A 17,070-nucleotide genomic window follows, 5' to 3' on the forward strand; every position below is an offset into this window, starting at 1 on the left:
GGAGCTTTGTTTGGTGCCCTGGGCAGCCAGGATGATCTGAATTACAGGTAGAAAGAACACTCTGGAAAGAGCTCTCCAAGAAGGGACAAATGCCATCAATGCCACCTCCTTAAGGAGGTCCGGAAACCAGGTTCATCCTACCCCTCTTGACATAACACTCCAGTGAGCTGTTGTGTGGACGTCAGACCTGCTCTGTCCCACACAGCTAAGAGTCCTGGTCTCATGTGGAATGCAACCCGAAGTGCCATTGCTCTCCATCGGCCGCTGTCCCAAGCTTTCTTCAAACTGCTTATCCAACACACCACAGAGCCGACTGTGTATGTTCTATCACTGTTTCTTCTGCATGATCGCAGCCCAACGTCTGGAACAGTGCAGAGTGCAGAAGCAATGTTTGACAAGTATTTTTGAAATGGAAGAAACGAGAGCTCTTGAATTTAAGCCACTGACTGGCAGCTAGACATTGGAAAAAGAAATTAAACATTGCAAGTCTCAGTTTCCTCATCGGCAATGTAGAACACAAGACGGTCCATATCCTAGAGATGGAGAAAGGACAGAATTTAAGCTGTAGGGATTGTTACCAGGGCTGGAGGAGGGAGGGTGCAGCCCTCTATACAGGCAGGAGGAGCTGTGCTGGGGTCGGGGTCTCTAGAGAGCAGCCATCCGGAATGTAGACAAGAGGCCTACCCACCTCAGAAATAGCTCCCCCCTCCTCGCAGGTGGAGATGTGTTTCTGCTCTCTCAGGTCACAGGCCTGCACCCGCAGAGGCTGGGGGAGGAGAGGGTGTCTTGCAGGGAAGGGTACTGGGAAGAACGAGGTACATCCATGGAGGTGGGATTAATTCTTAGAAGGGGTGAGGGATGACATCCTGAGTAGTAGGCTGGAGAGGGGGCGTGCTCTCCGAGGCGGAGGTAGGCAGGGGGCGTGTCTGGCCCCTGGAAGACCTCGAGACTGGGGAATGGGCGCTCCCGCCTCTCCAAAGAGCCCCCAGCTCAGCTGGCTCCGGAGTTGAGGCGCGGGGGCAGCCAGGGTGCCTGTCGGATCCCGCCCTCCGAGCGACAGGCGGCCCCGCGCCCAGGTAGGGGTGGGGAGGAAGCGGGTGGCACTGCCCTGGATTGTTCCCGGTTTAGAAGAGCGGTCCCTGGGCTCTGATCTGCTTCTTTGGTCTCCCCGAGTCGACTTGCAGAACCAGGGGGTCCCGATCTTCCCACAGCCGGGTGCTTCCGAGAGAGGGGGCCCGGGGCAGTGGGGGCGTCCCGTTCCCTCCCCGGGCGGGGGCGGGGGCGGAGCCTAACTGCCGGTGTGGACCCCCCCAGGGGAGGGGCTCCCGGCCAACGCTGCGGGGCGTCTCCCTCGCAGTCCCTCCCGCCCCTCCGGCCGCCTCTGCCGCCGCGCGCCGCAGCAGCGCCGCCTTTCCTGCGCAGTCGGTGTCTCGGCGTCGCTGGGTGAGTGGGGGCCGCTCCGGCCGGTGCCGGGGATGCGGGGAGGGCAGCCCCGGAGTCAGGATCCCACGTCCAGGGTTCCCCAGCCCGCTCCTCCCCGTCCCTCGTGGGATTCGTCCCACCCGTGGCGCTGCCAGCCCTGGGCTGCCTCGGGGGGGATCGCGAGGCGCTCTCCAGGGTCCTGACCGCCGAGTGGCCGGCTCCCGGGAGTCGAGCGCAGTCCGACCCGGGCGCCCCCTCCAGGAGGGACCTCGCGCCGAGTGCGGGAAGGATGGAGGCGGGGGCTCAGGGCCGGAGCCGGGGGAGGCTTAGAGGGGATGCTAGGGCGGGTTTCTAGGATCGAGCTGTGAGGTTCCTCCTATTTTGGGCACCGGGGGTCTTTGCGGAGAAAACAGAGCCTTCTTCCAGCTTGGAGAGGCAATGCCGAGGGTGGCCAGGAGGAAGGGGCACCTGGAGGAGCGCTCCTGCCCGGCACATCGCTCTGCCCCCGCCCCGCTGACCCAGTTCCTTGGACCTTGAGGAGGGGAGTAAGGGATATGCTCCCCTGCTCAGCCCTGCGCATTTCCTCAGTCCCTTCCCACACACTTGTTCTATGGCTCCTCAGCCTGGGGCAGAAGAGGCTGATCTGGGAAGGGGGGGGGCACCAACTTACAGGAACATGCATGACACACTGCTGAGGACAGACACAGGTCCCCTCACGATCCCGGATACATTCTTCTCTTTGTGACAGGTGCATGATCGCTCAACACGCATATAGAATTCACATACAGACATGCATAGAAACGCACAGGGAGACAGATGCGGTGCAGAACGCAGGACCCACATCATGTGTGAACAAACGCATTCAACATGCACCCATACTCATGTGCACGGAGCTTCATGTACCTCCATGCACAAGGAACCCTTTTCACCCTGTGTTACTGGTATCTCCAACCTCAGGAGCCAATTGCACACGCCCCTACATCTGTGCCTAGGACTTCTGACTACTCCCCCTCCATTGATTGTCCTCAGCCTCACACTGTAATCCCTGCCCCGAAGGGACCTTTTGAAACCAGGTAAAAGGTGAGTGTTGAGAGAGGTTTGGGTGGGCTGGGTAGGGCTGCCCGAGAAAGAATCCTCAGCAGGTCTGGGAAGGGCTGTAGCTCCCTCTCCTGGGACCTGGCAGCACCCCAGGTATAGAAAGATAATGAGAAGGGTACCTGAAGGTCCCACGTGCTTCTGGCCATGTGAGAGGTGTCAGCATGCGAGTTGGCGTGTGATGGCATGTGTGAGACATGTGGGGTTGTGGGCTGGTGTGTCTTGATGCGCAGTGTATGGAAGTCATGCGTGGTGCCATGTGTCAATGCGTGTGAGTTGTGGGGCAGCAGGATTGTTGTGTGTGGTGGCATGGTGACCCATGTGTGGCGTAGGATGGTAGGTGAGTGGCATAGAATCTCACGAGGGCATTTAGAGATCCGTGTGGCACTATGTGTGCTGGGGACGTGCACTTGCATATCATGCCCGAGTTTGGCGGAGTCTGGGTATATGTAAATCATTTTGGCTTACTTAACATGTATGTAGCACTACTCAGCCATGGTTCTAAGTGCTCAAAAGTATTAACTAATTTAATCCCTTCAATAACCCCATGAAGTAAGTACTATCATTGAGCCCACTTTGCACTTGAGACAGAGAGTTTAAAGAAATCGCCCAAGGCACGCAGCTGGTAAGAGGGAGAGGTGGGCTTTGAACTCAGGTAATTTGGCTCTGGGGTCCAGATTCAGGCCTCTTGCTGAGCACTTCTTCAGGAAGAGAAGCTGGCAGCGTCTGTGCTGCAGGACCTGTGCGGGGCTCAGCAGGTATCTGGGAAGCCATGAGAGGGCAGCAGGTACCAAAGAGGGCTCTGAACCCTTCTAGGAAACTCTGGGGGTCAGCTCTACCCTCTAGTGGTCTTGTGACCTGAAGCAGATCACCTCATTTTCTGAGTGTCCTTGCTCATGTGGAAAGTGGATTTAATCCCCAGATTTCCCCTTGGGAGGGCAAAAATGTGAACAGGATTAGCAGGGGCAGCCAGAAAGGGTGTCAGTGAGTGTGAGCTAGCCCCTTCCTCTTCTTCTGGGTCTGCTCTCCAGAGGAGCATGCCACAGAGCAAGGTACAGGCTGTACCATCTAGGGCCCACCTCTCTCTTCCTGGGTCAATGGGAGTTTGGAGTGTCTTGTTTCTGAGGACCTTTCTGGAGTGATATCAAGTGACCAAAAAGACAAAACCATTGTTCTCTGCTCCTTCACCTCCTTTGGGGGTACCCAGGTGGGACTTGGCTCGTCTGCCATGGGCAAGCAGAACAGCAAGCTGCGGCCGGAGATGCTGCAGGATCTGCGTGAGAACACAGAGTTCTCGGAGCTGGAGCTGCAGGAGTGGTACAAGGGCTTCCTCAAGGACTGCCCCACTGGCATCCTCAACGTGGATGAGTTCAAGAAGATCTACGCCAACTTCTTCCCCTATGGCGACGCCTCCAAGTTCGCCGAGCACGTCTTCCGCACTTTTGACACCAACAGCGACGGCACCATCGATTTCCGGGAGTTCATCATCGCTCTGAGCGTGACCTCGCGTGGCCGCCTGGAGCAGAAGCTCATGTGGGCCTTCAGCATGTACGACCTGGACGGCAATGGCTACATCAGCCGGGAGGAAATGCTGGAGATTGTGCAGGTGGGCCGCCATCCACACCGGCTGCTCAGCCGCAGGCTCCGAACACCCTTCTTAACCTCTCAACCCACCTAGTCCTCCAGCAGTGACTGGGGCTCATCTTCACATCCCGTTCACAAAATCCTTTAGAAGGAAATGATTTTCCATTTAAAGAAAAGCTGAGAGCTAAAACTATTATGGAGTTAGAGGCAGGAGGGTCAGGAGTTCAAAGTCAGCCTCGGCTACCAAATGAGTTTGAGGCCAGCCTGAACAATGGGAAACTCTCTCCTCACCTACCAACCTCACAACAACAAGGAAAGAAAAGCTGAGGATGTTCCCATGTATCCTCCCCGCTCCCCGCACTCACCTGCTAAGAGTTTCCTGGCATTGCTTTATCTCTGCCTGTGTGCCTTGCTTCTAGGTTGCTCTTGGCACTGACCCTTTACCCCTCAAGGCCAGGATGTCTTTCCTAGGAATAATAAGACATTCTCTTATATAACCCATAGCACGATTATCCAAGTCAAGGATATTTGACACAGAAACAATGCTGCTCTAATATAGAGATCGTACGCTATTGTCCTCTCTCTTCAGAATGTTCTCTGTAGCTTTTTTTTTTCCCTTTTGGTCCTGGTCTGGGATCCTACATTGAATTTGTTGTCCTGTTTTGCTATTCGTATTTGTTTAGAGACAGGGTCTTGCTATGTAGCTCTGGCTGGCCTGGGACTCGCTGTATAGCCCAGGATGGTCTCCAGCTCACAGAGATCTGCCTCTTCATCCCGACTGCTGGGATTAAAGGTGTTGCCACTATGACCATCTTGGATATTCTGATGTAATTTGGAATAGTTCTCCATCTTGCTTTGTCTTTCCCATATTGCTATTTCTGGTTTAGACCAGTTATATTTGGTTTGGTTTGGTTGGAGACAGGTCTCTCTATGTAGCTCAGACTGAATTTGAACTCATGATCCTCCCACCTTAGCCCTTGAACTGTTGGGTTACAAGTGTGTGTCTCCATTCCCAGTATTGCCCATTCATTCATTCATTCACTCATTCATTCATCCATTCATTCATCTGTTTGCCGTGCTCAGGTCAAACGCAGTTCTTGTGCCTGGTAGGGAATGTTCTACCACCGAGCCTCTTCCTCAGCCCACAAGTACTGTTTTATTGATCCTCATTACCGAGGAGGAAGCATGCTTTGGAAGAAGGCACTTGTTGGAGACCTCACAGTCTGTGAGTAGGCCACCTGGCTGTAATGTTCACATGCCATCTGGATACCCAGCCGTCTCCTAGCTAATTGACAGAGGCATCACCAGACCCAGTACTGCATGGGGTACTTAGACCCTGAGCTGAGTGCATCCTTAGAGCAGCCCCATGAGTCTCAGGCAGGCAGAGTGACTTGCTTGATGTCCAGAGTGGGCCTGAGCCCAGACTGGCCCGTCACTCCAGGATACCTTTTGTAAGGAGACATGGCTTCCAGTTCTGGACAGACTTTAGCTCTTAGGTTGCTCATCTATAAAACTGGAGCAGGGACAGTGATGCTGACTGCAGGATGTGATTTGGAGACTTGTCATGCATGCCTTTTCTTGGTACAAATTTAAGTATGGAACACATGAGACTTATTTCAAAAAAACCAATCACTGCCGCTCAGCATTGAAGGTAGAGAGTGCTACAATTCCATTTTATCCACGCTGCTCCGTGCCTAATTTAAACATTTGTTTTTAGACAGGGTCTCTCTCTGTGTAGCCCTGGCTGTCCTCTAAACATTTATTTATTTATTTATCTATTTATTTATTTGTTTGTGTGTGTGTGTGTGTGTGTGTGTGTGTGTAGCATGCTCATGCCGTGGCACACATGAGGAGGTCAGAGGAAAACTTTTGGGAATCAATCCTCTCCTTCCACCATGTAGATCAAGGGATTGAGCTCAGGCTGTCGGGTTTGACAGCAAACATTTTTACCTGTTGAGCCATAGCAGAACATCACATACCTGTGGCTCTTGCCCACTGTTCCTCTGAACCTTTACAGCATTTTTTTTTTTTTTGCCAGCAATGTGTGATGATGTATGTGAGGGTATCAAGCCCCTACTTTCAAAAGAGATCAAGGGAAATGGTAGTTCCATCTAGGGTTTTGTAGATCCTTGGTACTCAGCAAATGTTAGTGACTGTCAGTCATTCTTTCTCCACACATCTTCTGCACTGGCTAATATGTCCTTGGCAGCATCCCCAAGCCGTGTCTTGAGAGGTGCTGCCACACAGCTTTGCACGTGGCTCCTTTCTGATATCTGCTCCAGCTCATCCAGCCCATGGCTCCCCTCTAGCTTGAGTGTCATTGGCTGCCTTGGGAAGGGACGTCTTCCCTATGCCAGTAGCTTGCTGCCTCAGTGTTTGTCCCGGCAACCTGCAAACAACAAACTCCTATTTGGAGGTAGGATGATGGGGAACTCTGGAGGTCCCTGCTGGAAGGATCAAGGTCGTGGTGGAGGATCACTTAGGGATCTGCTGGATGCCCACGAATTCAGAGAGATGCTCATGTTTTCCCAGTTGTACACTGGTAAATCTCGGTTTGGCTGAATTAGCCCATTCCTCAAGGACCCTTGCACACCACCACCACCACCACCTTCTTCTTCTTCTTCTTCTTCTTCTTCTTCTTCTTCTTCTTCTTCTTCTTCTTCTTCTTCTTCTCCTTCTCCTTCTCCTTCTCCTCCTCCTCCTCCTCCTCCTCCTCCTCCTCCTCCTCCTCCTCCTCCTCCTCCTCCTCCTTCTCCTCCTCCTCCTTCTTCTTCTTCACCAGCTTTTGCCCTCTAGACCCCGACTTCCATTATGCTAGTTCAGAGGCTCCAGACAGCTGGTGCAGACAGAGTACTGTGCACCCCAGGGCCTGATTAATGACAAGTAGGCTCCAGTGAAACCCGGAGCAAGCAATCCAGACTTAATCTAATTAATCTAATCTAATTAATTAATTAGAAAGATTGTCACAAGGAGAAGGGCCACTCTCTAAGTCACTGCTCAGTCCATCTCCCGTCCCAGCCCTACACTGGCTGGTGGCACAGAGGGAGGAAAGAGGCAGTGTGCTTCTTGGGGCTCCCACTCTGACAGGAAAGATGAAGGCACAGGCCACAGTGATGAGGTCATCGAGAGAGATGTATATAACATCTGGAAGACCAGGGGACAGAAACAGCAGAAGACACAATGGATTAATAATGACCATATATGCTGCTGTTTAGTGATTGCTCGCTCCAGCCAAGTACTTTTATCCCAGTTACTCCTCTAGAGCAGTGGTTCTCAACTTGTGGGTCGGGACCCCTTGGGGGCGGGTCGAGTGAGCCTTTCATAGGCGTCATCTAAGACCATCAGAAAACACAGAGATTTACATTACAATTCATAACAGCAATAAAATGACAGTTACGAAGTAGCAACAAAAATGCTTTTAGGGTTGTGGGTCACCATGACATGCGGAACTGTGTTAAAGGGTCACAGCATTAGGAAGGCTGGGAACCACTGTGCTGAACGATCCTGATGCGATAGACACAGTGCTCCATTTTACAGATGGAAACTGAGGCCACGGAGGCTAAATTCTTATCCAAGGGTACACAAAGGTGCAGACTGCACCAGGATGTCACTCCAGAGCTCCTGCGGTCCATCACTCCAAACTGCCCAAGCATCCGTCCAGCAGCTAAGAGGGAGTAAGCCCTGATCTGGTTGGTGCCTTCCATCAGTTCCCTTCCCAAACCTTGGTTTCTTATCCAGGAAAAGGGAGGTTTGCTATTTGATTTTCTGAGTTGATGTACAGTTTAGAAATCATGTATGCCACGTACTGAGGCATATACACATTTGATCCCAGCACTCAGGATGCAGAGGTAGGGGGTCCCTGAGTTCAAGGCCAGCCTGGTCTACAGAGCGAGTTCCAGGACAGCCAGGGCTATGCAGAGAAATCCTGCCTCAAAAACCAAACCAAACCAACCAACCAACTAAAATCAGAACAAGAAAGAAAACCAAAACAAAATTCCTGTACATAGGACCTGGCGCATAATGCTTGCGTGATAAAGGGTAGCTCATATTATTTCAGGCAGCGCCTGTAAATGCTGGGGAATTTGAAGGGCCCCGTTGTGGCAGAATTACCCTTCCAACGGGGCTTGGTGGTGGCGAGGCCAGCATTGGACAGCTTGAATGCTAAAAACAAATGATTTGGACTTGGTACAGAGCATGGTGGGAGGTGACAATGGCCTTTAAACAGGGAGTTCCCTGCCATGTGCCAAGGCACTGTACTGGAATTTGGGAATCTTAGAAGTAGCTAGAGTCGCTGTTCTTATCTGAACGGTGGCACAGTCCGTTAAAGAATTAGTTACTTTCTGAGACACGTCCTCAAAGGAAAAGCCCAGTGCAGCCGCCGTGCCCTGACCCCTGCCGGATCTCGGATGATCTTGCTTGGAAAGCATTGTAAACTGAACCCCAGGGAAGAGTAGGAGGCAGCATCCTTAAGAAACCAGTGCACCTCGTGGGCCTAGAGGGAGGTCTGTGTGTGCTGGAAACGAGGGGGCGGCCTGCTGGTTTGGGGACATGGTAGTGGAGATTAGTATTTGGAAAGAGCGTTCAGAGGCAGTGTGTGGGACAAACTTGAAGGAGAGACTAGAAAAGAGTAGTTCAGCGACAAAGCTGGACACGAAGGGGGTGGGGAGGGTTACGGCGAGGGGAAGAAGGGAAGCTTTCTTGGAGGAGTTGAAGGTTTGACGTGGCTAGTCCAGTCTCTGAGCTCCAGGGAGAAGAAACAGCCCATGACACAAGTCGAGCACTACATGATCTGTACATTTAGCTCAAAAAACTCTCCTTTTTGGTGCCTCTGGAGCACCTACACGTGGCAGCTGCCGCCCTCAGCCCAGCAGAGCTCAGGCTGTCCCTGACCCCGTGGCAGGTGCTCATTTGCATTCGTTTGCATAATGTTCCCGCCCCTTCTGGGTCCCAGCTTGCCTTGGCGTTCTGCGCCCCCTGCCGGCCACAGACCGCAGCGCAGTCTAGTGTCTTCTCCCTCAGCGCCCCCTGTTGGTCACTGAATGAGAGTGCTAACTCAGCCTTTATCCCCCAACAAGCACCCTGCTGTTCTGCGCCATTCGCTATCTGGACTTCGATGCCCTCCAACATCTCTCTTGACTCTGTGCACCCCAGATTCTTGGTATCCACCTGGGGCTTGCAGTTTGCAGTGCCTTTGCCTGTTATCTCTATCAGCAATTCCCACCTGGCCCTCCAAGGGACCTACCTGGTCCAGGGCACTCTTAAGTTACCACCCGCTTCTAGAAAGCCTTTTCCTGATTTTCCTTCCATCCTCCTTGGCTAGAGGAGCACGACCCTGCGATGTCTATAGAGAACGAGATCGGATGGGGCCTTAAGTGGTCTCTTCTCACTCCCGAACTCAACCCCACAGGCCATTTACAAGATGGTTTCGTCCGTGATGAAGATGCCTGAGGACGAATCGACCCCGGAAAAGAGGACTGAGAAAATCTTCCGCCAAATGGACACAAACAATGACGGTGAGTGTCGGGGATGTGCGGCCTCCCTTCTTCCCTCTCCCGCACCGCCTGCCACCATCTGCCTGGCTTTGTGGCCGCCTTCTCCTCACTAACAGCCCTCCCTTGGCCCCGCAGGCAAGCTGTCCCTGGAGGAGTTCATCCGCGGGGCCAAAAGCGACCCGTCGATCGTGCGCCTGCTGCAGTGCGACCCCAGCAGCGCCTCCCAGTTCTGAGCTGGGGAGGAACCAGCTCGCTGCCTCCCTGCCTTCACCGGCCCTCTGCTTCCTCTCCCTCGTGTCTGTCCAGGCTGGGGGCCAGACTGGGGACCCCCTTCTGGGGTCTGCACTGTGGGAGGCCTCTGGAGAAGCGAATCCTGCAAGACAGGGGCTAAGCAAGACAGCCGTTAGGACCCACGGCCCATGAGGCAGAATCTCCCTTAGTGGGACTGAGATGACTCTGTTTTTTCCTGTCCCTGTTCTGTATTCTTTATTCAGACGGTTGGATCACCTTCCACCAACCCACAGATCCAAGGCCCTTCTACAACGCAGGAGGTTAGGGGAGGTTCCCTTTGGGTGACCATCAGCCTGGAGGAAGGTGGAGAGGTGCCCCGGTGAAGTCTTTTGATTTGGTGGGGGAGACATAGCAGATTCTTGGGCTGTGGGGCTTTGAGGAAGTTTCCTGATGTAATTCCCTGCAGAACACTTCCTGTCCCAGCTCTTGCTGGCTAGAGACCATGGTAAAAAAAAAAAAAAAAAAAAAAATCTCCCAGGGTTCCAACTGGGGGTCCCCAAACCCAGCCTGCCTCTTAGCATTCGGATGATCACAGACTTAGCCACTCTGTATTCTGTATTTCACACTCTTTCACTCACACGTGCGCCGTCTCACACACACACACACACACACACACACACACGCACGCACGCACGCACGCACGCACACACGCACGCACACACGCACATGGGCAGAGTCCCTCCACAGCATTCTGTGTAGGAAAGATGTGCAGGCCCCTGGCAAAGCCCCCATCTCCCTCTGCATGCAGCACATGGAGCATCTCTGTTCTTTTTAATAACTTCCAAATAAAGTCTTGTTTCAGTGCAGAGTGCCGGGTGGCCAGGGAGAGCACTCAAAGCCCTCTCCCAGGTCCCCAGGGGTCCACTGAGCCCTCTTGGGCCTGCTCTGGGAATCCTGGATTCATCTAGGCTTCTTCCATGGCTCCCTGGGTACTGGTCAGTGCAGGCTTGGTCATATGTCCAGACTCGGTCATGTGCCTCAGTAGTCATGGCCCCACTGAGGTGTCAGATGGTCAGCTGCACAGAGCTAGCGCAGCTCAATAGGTCGTGGCCATCCAGGGGTTCTGGGCTCGTTTGCATCTGCAGACACAAAAACCTGTTCGTTTTGCTGGGTCTGGACTGGGGTCTCTATTTCCAGGACATCCCCAAACTGGGGGCAGGGAGGACTAGAGGCTTCTGGGGCATGGGAGAGGACATCACTACCACACACTCAAGACAGGCCAGACTCCCGAGTGTCTCCTGTTTGAACACCCAAACTCGTGCTTCCCCTCAAGATTGGGAGGGTCAGATATAGCTGTCTGACTTAGCTGGCAGATCTGGCTTCCCTGGACTTTGGAGCCCTTGGGTGGCGGTGAGCAAACTTTTGCCCCAGTTATCTGAGGCCCTATTCAGAGGTGGGTGGGGCTGACCAGCCAGGGATTCCAACAGGGACTTCCCAGGACTATGGAGGGGACTCACCATGTGGTGGCAGTTTTTCCCCCACCAGGGTCTCAGTTCCAGCAGCCGATGCACGAGCTGGGCGCAGCGCAGGGCAGACACGCTCTCCGCCACACAGAGCATGAGAGAGATGGCCCAGAGGCACAGGCTAGAACTCTGCAGGGGACAGGGGCACAAAGATCTACTTAGGGACAGGGGTGCAGGGATCCCAAGAGCCCTTCCCAGCCCCTCCCAAGGCTGAGGCACTCACATAAATTCGAGTAGGGTCAAAAGGACAGTCAGGTGCCAGCGTTGGGAGTTCAGGGCTCTCAAAAGTACAGGCTGCCAGTAGCGCACGGCCCTGCGTGGCAAAAGTCACTGCGATGGAGGCCAGGAGCCCGAGGGCGCAGGTCAGAGAAAGGACAGCACAGGCCACACTCAAGCTAAACACAGCCCAGCGCTAGGTATGGAGAGTACTGGTTAGTGCTTGGCCGCAAGAAGGCTGCTGACCCAACCCACGGTACCATCCGAGGAGGGGCCACATACCAAGGGGGTGCTGGGGAGGTAGCGGGACAGGACGACAGCTGTGATCCCAGCAAAGATGACCTGCAGGGGAAGTACGGATCAGCTGCGATGCCAGGGCTGGAGGAGAGCTTGTGGGGTCAGACGCCTGCTAGGATAAAGAGCCTACCACCATCTTCCTTATTCCTGCCTTCCCCACTCCCACCCTGGGCTCGCTTCAGCCTGGTTAACTGTGACTTTAAGGGCTGTGCCCCTGGTCATTCCTCACTGCCTACAAACCTTCCAGGACTCCCCACTGCCTAAAGTTGTGACTCTCCAACAGGGTCCTATGTATCCTGTTTGCAGGCACATGCCAGGGGGTAGGCCATGGGATACACAGGACATTTCTTTTGGGGATGGGAAAGACTTTAGAAGAAACACATTCCACTACCGAGGAACTAACTCAAAATGAGATTAAAACAGGAATTAGGCATAGTGACATACGCCTGTATTCCCAGCGCTGAGGCAGATGGACACTGTGTTACGTTTAAAGCCAGCCTGATTCACATAACATGTTCCAGTTTGGTCAGGACTTTGTAGTGTGGACTGAGTGGTCAGCACCATATGAGGAAGCATGGGAGGTGGCCAGCCCCAGGGTCACCATCTTAGTGTGAAGTTCCACCCTAGACAGACAGTACATGTTGTGAACAGAATTCAGAATCTCCAAGAGGGGGCAGAGGATGGAGCCTGGGAACAGAATGCTTGCCCAGCATGTGTGGCTTCTGGGTTCAGTCCCTGGTACCACAAAAGACAGAGAAACCCCTCGGAGGATCTGAGGTTATCCCAGGCTCTTAATGACCTAATTCCTGTCCTTCTCTATCTGCCCTGGGCCACTGTCTTCTCTCATCACACTGGATACGGGCACCCAATCACAGCTGTTGGCTGCTACCCACGGAGCATCCTCTCCAAGAACACACTTCCTGCTCCTGCATCCTCCTGCCCCTCGACCCCCAGAGACAGGGCCTCCCATGTCCTGTTCAGCCCAGAGGCTGCCCCCCAGATGACTAGCTTCTTTCAGCCTATCCAGCTTCTTAGGTTCACCCTCTGTAGTGGATGTGTGTAGCAGTCACAACAAAGTGACTCCTCTTCTCTGGGCTCAGTCCCTCTCTGCAGGATGACCTCACAGGAAGGCATCCCATCAGCAGGAAGTGGGGTGAGCCTCTCCCAGGTGTGGGCAGCTGAGAGTGGTGAGGAGTCACTGGGGAAGGAAAGCAAAGGGAAGTGATCCAGCTCGGAGCCCCTTGGCCCTGGGCTGGCCACCGTCCGTGTCTTCTTCAGATGGTTGCTGAGCAAGACAGATATTGATGGGACATAGTGCAACACTCTTCCTGCTGTTGGGGTGTCTACAGGTCAGAGCCTGGTTCACCACACCCACAGGCCAGCAGGCCGTCTGAGGTTCATTTTGTAGGCAGTGATCAGCACACACAGAGAGAAGGCCCTTAGCCAGGAGTCAGCAATCTCTGGAAGTTAAGCAGGTTTATCCCCCAAGTCTGCAGTTGCCTTAGCTGTCACACAGAGGAGAGCTGTATAAACCTAAGTCTACTAGGCTCCTTCCTTTAGTCGTTCATCAAACGGGCAGGTGTCTGGGTATCACACGGCTGCTGGATATCAAGTAGTTCATGTGAATCCATTCTAGCGCTAAACTCACTCCCGACTGATTGTTTGGCTCCGTGTCTCCAGAGCAGATCTCAGCCGTTCCCAGCTCCACACATTGGCATCTGCCACAGGCTGAACACGGAATGCCACCCTGGCACGCTTCTCTGCCTGCTAGCCCCAGCATGCCACATACCTGGGTTGATAATTACAGTCCATTGGGAACACCTACTCATCCATTAATACCCAGCTCAGAGGTTTCCACTTCCCTGAAACCCTTTTGGACGCTGCCCAGCTAAGCTGATCTTTCTTCCCTCCCTGCTGCCACACCGTGAATTTGTCACAGAAGTTCACACTAGCCGTGTGCCAGGCCCTCAGCTCAACACCTTCTGTGGACGACCTCAGACACCCACTAGGGGCCTCTGCAGTCTGGGTACACTCCCACCACCCCCATTTTACAGACAACAAAATTGAGGCAGAGTGTTTGAGGGCCTACACAGTTGGTAGGTGGCTACTAGGGTTAGTGCTGGGGACTATGGTTGAGACCCGGTCCCTCCCTCCTGCTGACCTCCCAGACAGGCATACCAGGATGGCAGAGGTGACGGAGAGAATGTCCACCACGCAGTACTGTAGAACTACGGCGTCACTGGCGGCAGCCACGAAGCGCAGCATGGTGCCATGGAGCACGGCAGCAGCGATGAAGCTCACATGACCCAGCACGACCAGCACCAGCCCTGTCTTCATCAGCACCTTCCGGAACTCACCCACATTCAGGCCACCTGTGGGGACACACGTCAGGCTCACAGTGGGGGAGAAGACCCAGGCTTTGGGTTATCTCAGCTTCCCTTATTCGTCTCTCGGATGTTCCTGGGTTCTAAGGTTGGAAAAACACACAGGTGGCACACAAAGCTGTCCTTGTTAGCTTCTGAATTGTGACTTGCAGGGATCCAGCATGATCCTCCCACTGAGTCATTCATTCATTTCCTCACTCACTCATTCATTCATCTGTCCCATACATAGGGTGTCTTTCCTGAGTGCCTGCTTCATGCCAGGCACTAGGACACCTACAAGCTCCACAGGTACTGTCTAGGCCTCCAGGAGCCCACAGTGTACCGGGCAGGAGTCAGGCCCTGCACAGTCGTCACTCCAGGAGATGGGGCCTGGCACACACGGTGCTCAACACACAGCTGCTAAGCGAAACTGGTGAGAGCCGTCAGTCTCCACTTCTCCCCTAGAGAGGAAGAGAGTCCTTGTCTCTTGGTGCCGACAGGGTCCATGGGTGGATGGGAGAGTCCCTGGGGACTCTTAGTGCAGGGGGTGCTAAATTGAGGCTGGGACCAGAAGGGAGACCGGTAACAAATACAAGTTCTGAGTGGCCAAGTCCCCTCACATCCAAAGAGCAGGGAGCCCCCTCCTCCCGCTCTGAGTGGCTCTCTAAAGTAACATCCCCATTGCTGGCTGTTAACCCTGCCTCAGGGCCGTGGCCACCCGGACCCTCAGGTCCTCTCAGGTTAGCCAGCCCTGTGAAATTGGAGTGTGGGCGACCCTCCCAACTAAGCAGGGTCCTTCCTCCTTTATCTGCTCCCAATGGCTCTGACTTTGAGATCCCTGCTAAACCTGTTTCCCCACATGTGGAAAAGAGGTTTGACCCAGTTCCCTATCTATATGTGAGCTCAGCTGCTGAATGAAAGCAAGAAATGGGGGGGTAGGGCGGGAAGAATCTTTAAGCTGGATGTTCTCAGGGCAATTGATTGCAGGGGGCCAGGAGTGGCGGCTCATAATCCTCGTAGTCAAGAGACCGAGGCAGGAGGATTGCTGCCAGTTCAGGGCTAGCATAGGTTACAAAGTAAGACTCTCTCTCTCTATTATATATTTATATTTATATTTATTATTATTATTATTATTATGATGTGGTGTAGCCACTGGTAAGTTGGCCATGTTCCAGTAAAAAGCCCCCTCATACTCCTGTTAGCAGCCCACAGTCACAGATTCACTGTGGACCTGGTACCAGGCCCTCCTCCCCTTTGGGCCCTGGATTCTCCATGCATAAAATCAGAGTGGGGGTTGGCCTGTCTGGTCCCCGAGCTCTCCCCTGAGCTTGCAGGCTCCGGGAATGGCAATAGTAGCAGAGGACAGACCATGGGTGGGAAAAGCATGAGGAACTGGAATGGCCTTGTGAAGATGAACAGCTGGCCAAACAGGAAAAGGAATTGCAGCCGTGTTCCAGAGACCTGATGGGTCCCACCCCATCCTCCCATCCCATCCACCCACCCAACAGTCAGGAGCAACCCAGATACTCCTGGGCTTTGGCTGGACTCAAAAACAGCAACATCTCTGGTCCAAGGCTCTGGTTAAACAGGAGGCCAGGGTTGTGCCTAGGCGCTGGTCAGAAAACCCTAGGGCAGTTGTAGACTTTATTTCTCAGTTCCCATGCTGGGAGCATTGGGCAATATGGCTGGCACAGTTTGCTAAGCCTTCATTATCAGGAGCCAACTTCATCCTGGTCAAGAGCGGGTACAACTGTCCTTATTTTACAAAGAAGAAACAGGCTGAAGAGTGGGAACTTAGACCCCAAACGGAGGTCTTACCCAGGGAGTCGGGGAGGGTCCTTGCCGTTGGTGACCCGAGTTGACTGGTCTTTCCCTCCAACCTGATTGGGTGAGAGGAGGATACGGAAATGGGACCTCGGTAAGGCTAAGGACCCAAAGCCGTGGACCCCAGATCCCTATCGCTGCACCTCCAGCATCCTTCCCCCATCTGCGGGTCCTAGAGCCCTAGTTTTGCCTCTTAGAAAGGAATATAGAGCCAAGAGGTGGAGATGCCACCGAAACGAAACATCAAAACGAGGCCGAATCAAGAGCTGGGTCTCAGTGGCACAAATCTGGAGTCTCAGCTACTTAGGTTGAGGCAGGAGGATCCAGAGTTCAAAGTGAGAGTGAGCCAAGTACTGACTTTCAGGCTAGTCCCTGAGTGCCTTCGCTGTCTCGAAACTTTGGGGCTGGTGTCCAAGGTAGAGCACTTGCCTAGCCCACACCGAAAAAAGAAAAATATAACCTAGCCGCTTGTCACCCCACCGCATCTTACTTCTGGGGGAAACTGAGGCTGAGAGTAAAGTGACCTGTTGCAGGCCAGGACGTGATGGAGCAGGCGACCTGGCTTCGGGTTGGGTCCCCCCAGAAATGGACCTCCCGTGAGCCCTAGCTCACCGATGCGCAGACACATGTTGCTCTCAGCCAGTGGCCCCAGCCGGCGTCAGCGGGGTCTCGCTCCCATCCTGCTCACCCGTGGCCTCCGCTCCTCTTCCCGCCCGAGCAGGCGCCCGGCGGCCTCCTTTCCCTGCACCCCTTGGGCCGCCCAGTCCGGCGCCCCGTGCGCGCTGCCGAGGCCGGTCTGACCGGCTGGGCGACCCCGGAGCTGTGCGGCTGAGTCACAGCCCCGCCCCTGCCGCGGAGCCAGGTGCCGGGCGCCAAGTCGCCCTCGTTTTCCCTCGCACGCCCATTCCACCGGTGGAAATCGAGGCTCCAAGGGGTCCCCATTGCCCGTGCTTGGGGGTGGTGATGTAAGTGTGCCCGTAGAGATCATCACGACCCGGGGGGTCACTCGGGCGAAAAAAATCT

The 17,070-nt window shown here is 54.1% G+C and overlaps 2 protein-coding genes across 5 annotated transcripts; one reads left to right on the forward strand and one right to left on the reverse strand.

Annotated features, from left to right (window-relative positions):
* The first annotated feature begins 3,745 nt into the window (after window positions 1–3,745).
* On the forward strand, window positions 3,746–9,826 carry Hpca (hippocalcin). Its single transcript, XM_038334964.1, has 3 exons — window positions 3,746–4,123; window positions 9,509–9,614; window positions 9,729–9,826. The coding sequence occupies exons 1-3, from the start codon at window positions 3,746–3,748 to the stop codon at window positions 9,824–9,826; spliced, it is 582 nt and encodes a 193-aa protein (XP_038190892.1).
* Window positions 9,827–10,708: 882 nt separating this feature from the next.
* Tmem54 (transmembrane protein 54) lies at window positions 10,709–16,785 on the reverse strand. 4 transcript variants are annotated; one of them, XM_038335111.1, is made up of 6 exons: window positions 16,660–16,785; window positions 14,039–14,232; window positions 11,846–11,905; window positions 11,571–11,660; window positions 11,342–11,476; window positions 10,709–10,963 (listed from the first exon to the last, which is right to left on the reverse strand). In XM_038335111.1, the coding sequence occupies exons 1-6, from the start codon at window positions 16,673–16,675 to the stop codon at window positions 10,889–10,891; spliced, it is 570 nt and encodes a 189-aa protein (XP_038191039.1). In that variant the 5' UTR covers window positions 16,676–16,785; the 3' UTR covers window positions 10,709–10,888. The 4 variants fall into 4 exon arrangements, with proteins under 4 accessions (XP_038191039.1, XP_038191037.1, XP_038191040.1 ...); XM_038335109.1 differs by having other exon boundaries at window positions 11,571–11,759; XM_038335112.1 differs by lacking the exon at window positions 11,846–11,905.
* Window positions 16,786–17,070: the final 285 nt, after the last annotated feature.

This window comes from Arvicola amphibius, chromosome 6, assembly GCF_903992535.2.
Source record: "Arvicola amphibius chromosome 6, mArvAmp1.2, whole genome shotgun sequence".
NCBI classification, from domain to species: domain Eukaryota; kingdom Metazoa; phylum Chordata; class Mammalia; order Rodentia; family Cricetidae; genus Arvicola; species Arvicola amphibius.